Source organism: Carassius carassius, chromosome 29 (genome assembly GCF_963082965.1).
Source record: "Carassius carassius chromosome 29, fCarCar2.1, whole genome shotgun sequence".
NCBI classification, from domain to species: domain Eukaryota; kingdom Metazoa; phylum Chordata; class Actinopteri; order Cypriniformes; family Cyprinidae; genus Carassius; species Carassius carassius.
This window is the reverse complement of record NC_081783.1, coordinates 12,192,369-12,205,909: the sequence shown is the minus strand read 5'-3', so window position 1 is coordinate 12,205,909 and position 13,541 is coordinate 12,192,369. Positions and strand designations below refer to the sequence as shown.

General features: G+C 35.2%; 2 protein-coding genes across 2 annotated transcripts; both read left to right on the top strand.

The window, feature by feature from the left end:
• Positions 1-1,074: 1,074 nt before the first annotated feature.
• Positions 1,075-5,523, top strand: LOC132109641 (tetraspanin-7-like). Its single transcript, XM_059515896.1, has 8 exons — positions 1,075-1,292; positions 2,310-2,498; positions 3,953-4,027; positions 4,137-4,226; positions 4,337-4,498; positions 4,588-4,671; positions 4,781-4,859; positions 5,006-5,523. The coding sequence occupies exons 1-7, from the start codon at positions 1,206-1,208 to the stop codon at positions 4,847-4,849; spliced, it is 756 nt and encodes a 251-aa protein (XP_059371879.1). The 5' UTR covers positions 1,075-1,205; the 3' UTR covers positions 4,850-4,859; positions 5,006-5,523.
• Positions 5,524-6,512: 989 nt separating this feature from the next.
• LOC132109640 (mid1-interacting protein 1-like) lies at positions 6,513-8,459 on the top strand. The gene is made up of 2 exons (XM_059515895.1): positions 6,513-6,674; positions 7,349-8,459. The coding sequence occupies exon 2, from the start codon at positions 7,356-7,358 to the stop codon at positions 7,833-7,835; it is 480 nt and encodes a 159-aa protein (XP_059371878.1). The 5' UTR covers positions 6,513-6,674; positions 7,349-7,355; the 3' UTR covers positions 7,836-8,459.
• The last annotated feature ends 5,082 nt before the right edge of the window (positions 8,460-13,541 follow it).

The window sequence follows — 13,541 nt, the reverse complement described above, 5'->3', positions numbered from 1 at the left end:
GTGCACAAACCTTTCAAACCATGTATGAACATATGTAAATAATAATAATAATAATAATTGTTTTAACTGAACAGTTTACATATTTGTTGCAACTTAGCCTACAAATCCTTGCCAGTATAATTTAGGTCTACCTCAATTTCATCACTACTATCATAGTAAATATTCCCACTCTAGTCTTTATCTTTCTGTGTAACATAATCTAATATAAGAGCTTAAAATAAACCACGTGTAAGATCTGCTTATAACCATCTCACACCGTGTGAAAAAAATGTGCTTAAATGGGAAGACTGCTACAGGGAATGAAAAACACAGGGGAAAGCTAAATCTAACGGTTAGCGGTAAATATGGCGGTTGCAACTGTATAAATCTAAAAGAATATAATGTTGTTTCAACAAAGAAGTCGAATTTATTCCCAATTCATTAAAAAAAATATGTATATTCACACTTTAGGTTTATTTACTTACTTACGCATGGCGTGGAACATTTACGTCTTTTCTTATGGCGCCATCTTGTGGTGAACTAGATACATTACAGACCCTGTCCCTGACAGTGAAGATGATGATGATGAAGTTTGTACTTTCTTAAAAAACAAAGATTCAGATTTCGGTCTTAACATCTTACTGACACTTTTTAGGATTTTAATATATGTGACTTTTGAAGCATATTGGTCTAGATGTTTTAACTCTAAGCCTAACATTAGCCAGTATGAAAAATCTTAAACTCTACAAGCCTTGATAATTTGATTGATTGATGTCACTTTTAAATAAGAAAATTTTAAAAAAGTTTTAAAAAAATTAAACGTATGTTTGTTTGTAAAAATAATAATAATAATAATAATAATAATAATAATAAAATTCCCTGTGAAAACTACGCGTTTCAGATTATTTAGCAGTCCACACACACACACACACACACACAAATCTGTTACGTATATTTTATGAAATGTTATTTTATAGAAATGTGTGTGTATATATATATATGATTATTTTTATGTCCATTTTAATGTTATATTTCTAGGTATCACAGATAAGCTCCCCAGTCCTTTATCTCGGTATGATGACTTCCTGTCGGGAAAGACTCCACAGCTCCATCATCACCGTTCAGTTCCCAAACAAACTTTACCAACTCACACACACACTCCAATCTGAAACTTTTCCTCCAGCACCCTCCATCGAAAACTCGCGTCGCCAGCCAGAAAAGCAGAAATGTCCCCTCCGTCCGCACGGCTTCAAACCAAGCCCGTGATAACGTGTCTGAAGACGTTTCTGATCTCGTACAGTCTGATTTTCTGGGTGAGTTAAATTAGTGTTTTCATCAGATTTGCCGTTAGCTTGAGGCGGCTATCAGCACAGCTAACTCTCTCTGAACAATGGGATCAGTCAACAAACGGTACTAACTCTTAGTGTAGTCCTAGTTCAGATTTGTAAGATTTCTTTATGAAAAATAAGATGCATTTCTAAACATTATTTAGATGTTTATTTATCTTCTGATTAGCAAAAAAAAAAACTTACAAAAAGATTTAGCGTCACACAGATGCTCTCGATTAACTTTTATTGTTACCGGCTTGCCTAAGGATGCGTCGAATAATTATAGATTCTTCTAGCATTTTAAATGTATATATCAAAAGATGAAATTAAACTTTAATTTTGGGATGTAGATTAAATTTATTACAGACGAGGAAATACAAAATTTCGCATCCTTGTGTAACGTTACCTTGGGAAGAATAGTGACAGCTGTTTTGATCGCTGTTCAAATATATTGATCTACAAAGAGATTTTAAGGAAACTGATATGAACAGTTCATTGCTATTTAGTTATTGCTGTTCACTGTGATTTTATAGCTGGCAGGGGACAGATGGTCATGTTTATAAAGTAAAGTAATAGTCCAAGACTCAGGCCCAATCAGTTGCTCATGATCGAAATTATTACTTCCCCTTGGCAGTAATACACATCACCAAATGATTATAAATTAAAAAAAAAAACTTGTATGTTTCAAAGTCAGTAATAAGCACAGCATAACATAAATTAATAACTCCAGTCTACAACTATTATAAAATATCCATCTTTATCCAAATACATACAGTTTCTATATAGGTCAAGGTTTGTATTTGCTCACAACAGTTGTCTGGAAACTCCCAGATTTCCTGTTTTCATGTAATGCTCTAAACTGTCCCAAGTTTTAAAGCTGAAGTGTAATTACAGGGTTTGCAGTGGTAGTATTAAGAATGGGGATGGGCAAGACACAGTGCCATAATCCCTCAGGCAAATCCATAAACACTTATGTCGGAGAGTATTTAACTTTTCTTCTAGTTCACAGGAGTGATCTTGTTGGCTGTTGGAGTATGGGGAAAGGTTAATTTGGAGTTTGACCTCCTCCTGACTGCAGACAAGGGCACCAATGCACCATATGTGCTCATTGGGACCGGAGCCACCATCATCATCTTCGGGTTGTTCGGTTGCTTTGCTACCTGTCGTGGAAGTCCATGGATGCTGAAGCTGGTCAGTTCTAGAGATTTCACAAGATTTCAAAACTGAGAGTGATAAAATTCAAAAAATGTGGGAGTAGTTACAGCACATTCTACGTATACGTTACACTTAGAATACATATGTCAAAAACAGATCTTATATGACATCATGAAAAATTGCTAGTTTGTATTTGATGTCCATTTAAAAAAACGGTCATTTAAGCCCTCAACCATGTCGAGGAACAAAAGAGAAAGAGAAAATCTCCAGAGATGCAAACAGGTAATGGGAGAAAAAAGGTGAAACATTGTATGGATCGGGAGCATGCTCCACGTGGATTTTCTTCACATGGATATTTGCTTTATATGCTCATTTGTAGCCAATCTTGGAATAATTGCTGGAATTTCTTTTGGAATTGCGTTCTTCCAGGTATTCATTGTGTCCAGTTATTTTATTTATATATATATATATATATATATATTATATATATATATATATATATATATATATATATATATATATATCATCTTAAATGTCCAAAACTAGTTTTTCAAAACAAAAACAAAAAACATGTTTCAAAATTAAAAAGAAAAAAAAGAATCAAGATAAATAGGCCTATATTTGGTCAAAATCCCATGTTATAAAAGATGAAGTGTTGTGCAGACTATTTAAGGCAATATTGGCTGATTAGATGGCAATGCTGACCTAAAATGCTAAATGTCTGCCCTCTCTCTCTTCACCGTTCCCACATCTCAGACCTCAAATACATAAAATATTACCGTTTAGACATAGTTTTAGAAGTAAAGAGTAAATACTATAAAAAACGTATTGAATCAATCAGGGGCCAGATCCATAGCAACCATGTTAAGACTATGTCTTAAGAACTAGTTTGACCATTTAGCAGTTGCCAAGGGAGTAATCAGTCTTCCTTTTCCAATGCAGATAAGACCAATCTACCTTTTCATAACTGAATTAAAGAAATTATTACCATTCTTGAAGAAAAAAAAATAAAAGACTAACTTTTTAAGACTAGTTTAAAGAAGTTTATGCAACCAGTCCCAAGTTCTTTATTTACCATTGTAGATCACAAGTACCCCCGCCCCCCCTCATAAAACACTTCCTCAGTGGATCTGAGCAAATCTCAAGGGTGACCTATTTTGATCTCAAAAAAGTGAGTTTGCGTGTATGATATGAAAGCTTAATTTCTACAGCCCAACATTTGGAGTCTTATTGCTGCATGACTGCTTAATTTAATAGTTTTGTGTACACTGTATATTTGAATTTTTATAGATTTGTCGGTGTAAGTTTTCTCATAAAACATAAATAGAAAATATTATATTATAATATTTTTACCTTACAATGTTGATGATCATTTCTAAATATTTTAAGTATGTTTAAGATTTTCAGATCTCATTTAGTAAAAGTTTTCTTGAAATTTCATTGTTTTGAATATTTTTTGTTTCAAAAAATGTTTTTTCCCTCCCTTGTAGTATGCTATGTTCCTGATCCTTGTGTTCTTAGCTGAACTAGTAGCAGGTATATCCGGCTTTATTTTCAGACATGAGGTAATTCTTCTTCTTTTTTTTCTTCTTGTTTTTTTTTTTTTTTTTAATACATTTAGTATTTCAAATACTAATCACTTTTTTTCACACAACAATTTTTTTTTCAATCTAGATAAAAGCAGTGCTTCAAGGTGTCTATAATAAAGCTGAATCAGTCTACAGTGGTAAGGGCAACGAAGATCTGGACAGAATCCAGAGAACAGTAAGCATGTATTTGTTTTATTGAGAGCCGTACAAAACATAGGCATCACATCAAACTTCACTTACCTGCATAAATGTTAAATGCAATATAATTTATTTTCTCATTTGTAGCTGCAGTGCTGTGGAGAGAAGAACTACACCAGCTGGGAAAACACAGATTACTTCAAAAAAGAGGGCATTCCCAAAAGCTGCTGCAACATGACTGCTGGTGGAAACTGCACTTCTGCAGAACTTAAAGATCTTAACACCGCTGCATCAGTGGTATATCAACGGGTAAGAGCTCTGCTGTTTCTGAACACTCCTAAATCAACTAAATCAAATCAGAGTTATTCTTAATTCTGGGGGGCATCCTTCTCCTGTAGGGCTGTTTCTCCCTGATGACTACAACATTGGAGGCCAATCTTGGAATAATTGCTGGAATTTCTTTTGGAATTGCGTTCTTCCAGGTATTCATTGTGTCCAGTTATTTTATTTATATATATATGTATATGTATGTGTGTGTGTGTGTGTGTGTCTTATGCATCTAATAATGTTTTCAATTCCTCACCTCATCAGCTCATTGGGATCTTCCTGGCATGTTGTCTGTCTCGCTATATTACTAACAACCAATATGAGATGGTGTAGTGATCCACAGGTATATTTTCTTACTCTTCCCGTTAGACTCTTCTCTTTAAAATGGCAAAGTTTTGTGTTGTTCTATTACATGTCATTTTATAAGTATTTTGATAATTACTGGGTTCTCATTTAAGGGCTCTTACTGTCGCTTCTGTCTGATTACAGGGTATCAACTGGAGATCACAGAGAAATGAAGCTGACAAAAAGGGAAACCATTTAGTTTCAGTGTTTTGTTTGTGCCTTAGCTAAACCTTTAATTTTAGAGAATTTCTGACTGCTTTTTAAAGAATATTTCTTGTTCGTAAGTACATTGAAGGGAAGGAACCGATTTGCATTTGTTTAGCCAGAGTGTAAATATAACAGCGATTAGATATACAGAAGTTTGTAGAAAGTACGTTTCAGCCAGTGTTAAACTAAGAAGCAGTTATTCAGTAAATAGTTTACTGCACACCTTTACGTTTGTTTCATTGGAATTAACACATGCTAAAACGTTGCATCTAGAAAAAAAAACAAAAAAATGTACAATTTCTTGCATGCAACTAAAGTTCAACATTTGCCAAAAATTATATTTTTGAGTTCTGTTTGTGTCACCAGCCGTTCATTTTCAAGAACTAGTTTTAATACATGTATGTTCATTGCAATTTGGATTGCTTCTGTGAAAATGATGTGTTTATTTGCCATTTCTCTACAGTCTTTATTGATGTAGCAGCTATAGTGTTACTTGTAAGGTAATTGAATGTCATGGTGGTGATTTGATGAAGAGAAAGGTTGTAGTGTCTCCTTAACTGTGTCTTCAAAATGTGAAATCTTTTGGCACCCAGGTTGAGCAGGTAACAATATTTAACATGTACATACAAAGCTACAAATATCCCCATTATACAGGGGTTGAGCTGTATTTAAAGACATCTTTGCATTTGTGAGGCAAATAAGGTGATGTATAATCCAGTATTGTATTACTGTTAATCCATGTATTAACTTTTTAAACTATAATTATTTTCTCTCGTCACTCCATCATAATTATACTGATTAGTTTTTGTCATAAGATAAACCACTCTCTACGTTTTGTCAGCATATGGGTTTACTTTTGGGGCATGTACACGTTGCATCTTTACAGCCTGTTCTTTTTTTGTGCAAATTGTAAAATGCATAGGAACAATAAACTGTTTTATATGAGCATAGGCTTCAGACGTAGAACCACCAGAGGGCGCTCTCTATTTATTTATACGACTGTATCTTGCAATCTGGGTTAAGAACCTATGAAGAGTGTGGCTCGGAAGCAGGTCCATAAGGGCGAACTGGGCAATTTGGGACAGGCATATAATATATAAAAATATAGCTAATATTACTACCTATGATAATTAAAAATCGCAATTGCGGTCTTAAAATGCTGTAAATCGAACGGCATACACATCGCATTATTGATACTGAATAACAATTTAGAGAAAATATTAGTTCGTAGGTTAAATCGCTATTTCTTTAATCACCACGAGCAAGAGCTCATAATTAAGCGCTGAAATCGATTACTGCGATAAGAGTAAAGAAAATAATTTACACATCCTCATGAGAAGAGATTCTTATATTCTGTAAAAGATAACGACAGACGTCTATGAAGATAAAATGCTGAACCATGATTGGTCCGATGGCCTGTCAATCACTTTCAGCTCTGCACATCATTGGACATGACGGTTCCCAGCCTTACGTCAACAGTATAAAGTTTGTCGGTCCTCGTCAGCGCTAACAGAAGAAGAGAGCTTTCTTCTCAATATTGACTGCTTCGTCAATCCTTTATAGTTTATCTTTAGGTTATTCCAGTCAAGGAAACAGTTTCATCCAGGTTAGTCATCTGCGTCTAAATCTGTTTGAGATTTATTGCGTTGTCATTGCAAGGTCAGGTGAAGTGACACTGGTCTCGTATGTTGACGTGCAATATGTAAGGTTCTTTAGTGTTTCGTTCTTCATGCTCGTTAGTGCGCCATCAGAAAAGCATAGGTATACTAATATAGATATACGTCGATCTATATGTGTGCGGTAGTCTCTTTAGTTTATTCTTTACAATGAATCCGTTGAACTGCTTTGAAAAGCGGCACTGAATCGAGCGCTTCTAGGTTGAACCCATTGAACCGAGAAATCGCGGAGTTGGCTTCTTTACATGGCGTTCTTTCTAACTATAATTTAGTTTAAAAGAAACGTCAGTTAAACTAAACTTTGAGGTGAATTAGGACACGTGAAACTGTAACAGGCCTTTTAAATGTACAAACAAACGGCTCCATTCGAAGGTGTGTGGGTGTTTTTTTTTTTTTTTTTTTTTTTTTTTTTTTAAACGTGTAATGTGCGATGTCGAGATAGACTTTGGTGCATCGAACCTTGACTCCTATGAATTACAAAATAATTATGCTCAGTCGGATTATTAATCGTAATTATGTCACAATTTAAAATTGTTGCTCTCATTGCAAGAGATTTCAGTTTTTTGCATTACTTTTTGTCATTGATTGTACCCTTTAATTTCAGCTTTACCATGATGCAGCTCAGCAGCGACACGCAAAGCAACAAGCACTCGTTGCTCAACGTTATGAACCGGTTCATCGCCGCTGCCAACAACATGGACGAGACCATCATGGTGCCAAGCTTCCTGCGGGATGTGCCTCTGGAGGACCAGGATGGCCAAGCCTCTGTTAGTCCCAATAACAATGAGCCCTCTTTCCCCAGCAAACAGAGGGACATGTATGAGCACTACCTGCTGCTGAAGTCAATCAAGAACGACATGGAGTGGGGCCTGCTGAAGAGAGAGATGGGTGGCAGCTTTCTAGAGATGACCGTGAAGCATGAAGAACCGCAGGTGAACGGAGGAGCTGCAGAGGAAGGCTCTGACCTGGAGGGCCAGTTCCACTACCACCTTCACGGACTGTTTGCTGTTCTATCCAAGCTCACGGTCCAGGCTGACCACCTCACAAATCGTTACAAGAGAGAAATTGGTGGAGGAAGCCTGTTGCGATAGGATTGATTGGTTTAGAACTAAAATGGACTATTCTTGAACCATTTGACTGGGAAGTGACTGGGTGGCAGTGGACCTAAAGTGCTTCGGAGTCCCCTCTGCCATCAAAAAAGGGTTTCTTGCCCAAGTTGGTTGCCCTGTGGCCTGTATTGGCTGTATCTGGTGCTTTTCAGGATTTTTCCTCTAGACACTAAAGGGCTATGAGAGTAATTGGTTTTTACACTGACCGTTTCAGCAGCATACATCTATTCCAATTAGACTTTAGTTTTGGCTTTTGTTTTAATCTCTGTATGCCAGGTCAGAAAGCCCTTGAATCATTTAAAGTCTTAGAAGAATGTGGATGCTGGTAATTCAATTCTTCTATTAGCCAGCCAATGCCTTTTTAAATGAGGGGATTTTATGTATTAATGCTGCTCTTGTGCACTTGTCCATGTAAAATGGCGTGCCTTGTTTTCACTTCCCAATTGTGCTGTTCTATGTGTGCGTGTCATGCACTGTATCCGTTTGAGCAGCGCCCATAGGAGTTTGTATGCCACTTGTCTTGTTTTCCTGGTTTGTCCTAAAAGATCATGTTTTATATCATGCTGTAATATAGTGACTTATTAAATAAAGCATTAACTTAAACTGCATCTTCCTGAGTGTTCCCTTGAACTTCCTCAAGTGCAATAAGATGCCAACATTTACCAGAAGGCTGGGTCAAATATCTAATCCTAAATGGAGCTAGTGAGTATCTGCTAATCTAGTTTGTAAGGGCTGTGTCTCTTGCATTGTACGTGAGCAGTGCTTTTGTTTTTTTTGTTTTTTACACCAAGGCAGGTTTGAGCTTGTCTCTTTAGTGTTCTCATGTTTGCAATGACTTGAAGGGACAGTTCACTTTAAAATTAAACTAGTCATTTCAAATCTGTAGGACTGACTTCTGCAGCAGGCTAAAGACATTTTAAAGCATGCTGCGACGCAGAAATTTGTGACTGACTTCTGCTGTGTGAATGATGACATGACTTTTTGAGCTCTTTATCTTGCTCTCCATTCCCATCAGTGTTTTAAGGAAAGCCAAGCCTGTTTGAAACTGAACCCCATACAGGTTTGGAATGACATGAGGGCAGAGCTTTCAAAGCCTTTTTTCAGAGCATACTTCGAAGAATGCTGGTAACCAAACATTGTATATTCCCATTGACCTGCATTAATTAGACAAAATGTGTAACAAAAGTAAACAGTGTTTATCAACATTATTCACAATATATTTCCATGTTCTGTGGAATCAAAGTCCGGTTGAGTAAATTAATTTTTGGATGGAATATCTCTGGAATAGAACTCCCTTGAACCACATAAGCACAGAATGAAATTGGTGTTTTAAATGCTAATGCAGGCAGTTTCATAGAACATGACATCATTCTTATCAAATCTAGCGGTTCAAAGTGTATTACACTCATAAAAAGTGTCTGGTTAAGATTATCAGTTCATGACTTTTTGATCTAATTAGAAAAGTAGATCTAATCCTTTAAGACACTGAGTATTAATGCTCAATTCTCAAGCAAGTGTTTGAAACCTCAATCTATCCTGAATTTCTTCAGCCTCAAAAGACAAAGTGTTTTGAGGAAATTAATTTGGTTTTATTTTTGCATTTCCCAAATCTTTATTCTGTGTGATGCATATGGATACTTCTTGAAAATGGAAACCCTTTTACCTTTCCTAACCAAAGTGTTTCTCATCTTCCTCATGGTTCACTGAACCATGAACAATACAACTCTGTAACCGTTCTAAACGCAATTGTGGTAACACCCAGCCTTTGAAGTAATGTAGGTGGGTGGACACAATAATTGGCGAAAGCAAATGTGAGAATCACAGTAATACCAATCAAAATGTCTGCTTTGGCTACAGATGGGCATTATGGTATATCAGACCAAATGCAGTCCAACCATCTGTCCATTCAAGTGAAAGAGGTCAGCATGAGACACACGAACTGAGCCAAGCAGTCACAGGAACAAATCTGCCTGATATATGAACCAGCAACTTCACATATCATTTTAAAGCTTCAACCAAAATGTAGCATGGATAAAACATTAAAAGCAAGCCATTTATGCGGTTTCATTCACTCAGAATGCAGGATACACATGCATGTAAACTAGAAAATGTAATGATTATGATGCAAAGGAACACGTTTTCAGTATGTTAAGCTTTATCTTTGTGTCTCTAGATTGCACTGATACCTATAAACAATGACCATGCAACTATGACAGACAAGCGTAAGGATAAAAACATTGTAAATCATAAAGGGACTCATAAAAGCATAAATCAGTTTCAAAATGTTTGGCTGGATCAGCTCGTCCCTATGCCATGGTGCATTGAGCGACTACGTGATCAGGCAATCTAGACTTGGCCGGTTCACGTCCAGTCTGCTGGATCATATCTAACAGCTGCCCTTTACGTGCTCCCATACATCTTGGCACCCGCAAGGGAACGTTGCAAAACAAATGCTGGTGACTGGCGTACACGTGTGAGACGTGACAGAAGGTTTCATGCACTGTTTCTGTCTTCATGGGTCAAACTAAATTTAAAAGACAGTGATTACCTTCAAATGAATGCCTGACAACCAAAAACATTTTTAATTATATATATATATATATATATATATAGTTATTATTTGAAGTAATTTTTATCATTATAAATACATATATAACTATGCAATTATATAATTTAAATTTAAATAATTTAAACAAATCTGTGTAAAAGGGGTTTTAAATAAATCTCAGGGTGGCTATACATTGAACAGGTAAGAATACAGCTGTATAAATGAATAAATAAAACACCCTCATCATTTACATTACCAAATCAAAAAAATAATATATAACACAGTTGAACAATAAAGCAGTTTTTATGTGTTTTTATCATTCATAAAATCTGCTAATTTACATGAACCATCCAAATGATCAGATTCACTAGAATGAATCAGAGTTTCCAACTCTACATAAGAAAAAATTTGAATGAAGCAATTCTCCAGAATGATTCAAACTTTCCAGAGAGAGCCGTTGAGGATGAAATGATTAATTAAGATTGAACTGGTGCTATACTGTATATGAAGAGAGTGAGAGAGAGAGAGAATTAAGGATGAACTGATTCAGTGCAATGAAGCAGACTTTTAACTGGCACACATAAGAGAGAGGGCAATTGTCAAATGGTTCACCAGAATGAATCAAACAATTTAGCAGTTAAAATCTGAGAAGGACACTATAATGTTAGTATAATGTATAATTTAGGGTGAACCGATTATGGTGTGAATCATAAATCATAAATGTTGAAAATAAGTGGAAAATGTTAGCATTATTGCTACACTGCTACTAAACGTTATTGTCCTAGATCATTTATTAATGAATTCTGGCATAATGCTGGGTGGCTGACAGCTGTTAGTAATGCTGTGGTGAGATGTTCAGCTGGTTTGGGTAAGGAGATGCTGAGCCTGACAATACTAGGCCTTGTGTTGTATAATGAGAGCCTGTGTGTTCCATCACAACATTACCAATCTGTCTCTGTACATCCCTCTCCATGCTACAGGCCGAGCTTTCACACCACCCACTGGGCACAAAAGTCAGCAAGCAATATGTCTCATGGTTCTGTTTTTCATTGTGATTTTTAGGAGGTGCATGATGGTGACTTGTGTGGAAATTTCTCTTGCGTCCGCAAGTAAGATGTTCCTAAAAGAGCAATAGTAACACGATTGCATAAAAATGCAATAAAGCAGTTCCTAAGCAATAGTTCCTTTTTATTATGCCATATTTCTTAAGACGTCAGTGTAAAATCAGAGTTGGTGAGAAACTTTTACAATGTATTTTTCAAAGCTGTAAATAAAACAAAGATTTTTGGAGTACAAGAAAACACTATTTCAGGATTCAAAATTTCACATTTAATTCAGAGTGCTATTTGCCCAATCTTTGTCATTATTTCTGAAATTTTCTTAAAACAAATTTGTGATTGTAAGTGTCCTGTCTGTCTTTCATCTACGGGATAAAGTAATTGTGAGTGAACCTGTTGAAATGTGACAACAATTGTCAGACTTTGTCTGACAATGAAGACGGTGATCTATCTATCTATCTATCTATCTATCTATCTATCTATATATCTATATATATCTATATCTATCTATCTATCTATCTATCTATCTATCTATCTATCTATCTATCTATCTATCTATATCTATCTATCTATCTATCTATCTATATATATATCTATATATATCTATATCTATCTATCTATCTATCTATCTATCTATCTATCTATCTATCTATCTATCTATCTATCTACCTATCTATCTATCTATCTATCTATCTATCTATCTATCTACCTATCTATCTATATCTATCTATCTATCTATCTATCTATCTATCTATCTATATATATATATATATATATATATATATATATATATATATATATATATACAGTACAGACCAAACATTACTAGTTTTAAAGTTTTTGAAAGAAGTTTCTTCTGCTCATCAAGCCTGCATTTATTTGATCAAAAATACAGGAAAAAAATTAATATTGTGATATATTATTACAATTTAAAATAATTGTTTCTAAATTTATTATACTTTAAATTATAATTTATTTCTATGATGCAAAGCTGAATTTTTAGGATCATTATCACATGATCCTTTAGAAATCATTCTAATATGATGATTCATTATCAAAGTTGGAAACAGTTCTGCTGCTTAATATTTTTTCAGAACATGTGATACTTTTTTAGGATAAAAAAAAAGAAGCTATGTTTTTAAAATATAAATATTTTGTAATAACAATATACACTACTGGTCAGTAATTTGGGGTCAGTAATTTTTTTTCTTTCTTTTTTTTAAATAAAATCAATACTTTTATTCAGCAAGGATGTGTTAAATTGATAAAAAACTATATTACTCTGAGCAGAAGCAGGCTTCCATGTTTTATTTCATGCATTATATCTAAATGTTCTATAAAATGTATGAAGAAAGCACACTTATTTAGGGCACTTAAACTAATCTAGATGCTTATATAACTACCTTCTGACTGCTGAAGTAAGGTCACAATGTTTGTCTCTGTACTGATAACTTTCATATCAAGCTTTTTGTGCACAGGAAGGCTGAAGTGCAACCCCTTCCTCTATCTTTCACAGGAAACAGAGCCGCAGAAAGTTTAGAGGTTTATGTCAACAAGCAGTCAGCGAAGAAAAAGCGCTTAGTGACCCTGAAAAGTCTTAATGTTGACTTTGTATTGAATACAAGCTATCTTATCACAAAATGTTTGCTCTGTTTGTACTGCACTGCAGTGCAAAGAGACCATATGTAAAGACTGTATTAAAAAAAAAAATAATACAAGACATGCTGTCATGCAACAGAGTCAGAGAGGGCAGAAAACTCATCCTGTCCTGCAGCTGTCTTGCTGTACATGATCAGCACATGCAGACTATATATGATAAGTCAGGGTGCTTCATGCATGATGTGTAGCTGTAAAATTGTTCAGGGCAGCTGAGGTTACGCAAGCCAGTAGGCGTGGTGCTCAGCTGAAACATTTACAACGCCATACATAGTGTTGTTGCCTTGGTTCCCTCCACCCATACAACTTATAACAAACACACTGCTCATGCAAATCTGCCATACTATAGCTTGTCAGTTTAGGATTGTTTCTCTGTTAAAATGAGTGTGCTTCCCCACTTTTCTCCTTCTTATGATTATTTCTCCA

Excerpts from the sequence above, each read along its gene's own strand:
- LOC132109641 (XM_059515896.1), top strand. The coding sequence starts at position 1,206 with ATGTCCCCTCCGTCCGCACGGCTTCAAACCAAGCCCGTGATAACGTGT. Across the intron at positions 4,028-4,136 it reads GCTTTATTTTCAGACATGAG|ATAAAAGCAGTGCTTCAAGG; the intron begins GTAATTCTTCTT and ends TTTTCAATCTAG. Across the intron at positions 4,227-4,336 it reads TGGACAGAATCCAGAGAACA|CTGCAGTGCTGTGGAGAGAA; the intron begins GTAAGCATGTAT and ends TCTCATTTGTAG.
- LOC132109640 (XM_059515895.1), top strand. The coding sequence starts at position 7,356 with ATGATGCAGCTCAGCAGCGACACGCAAAGCAACAAGCACTCGTTGCTC.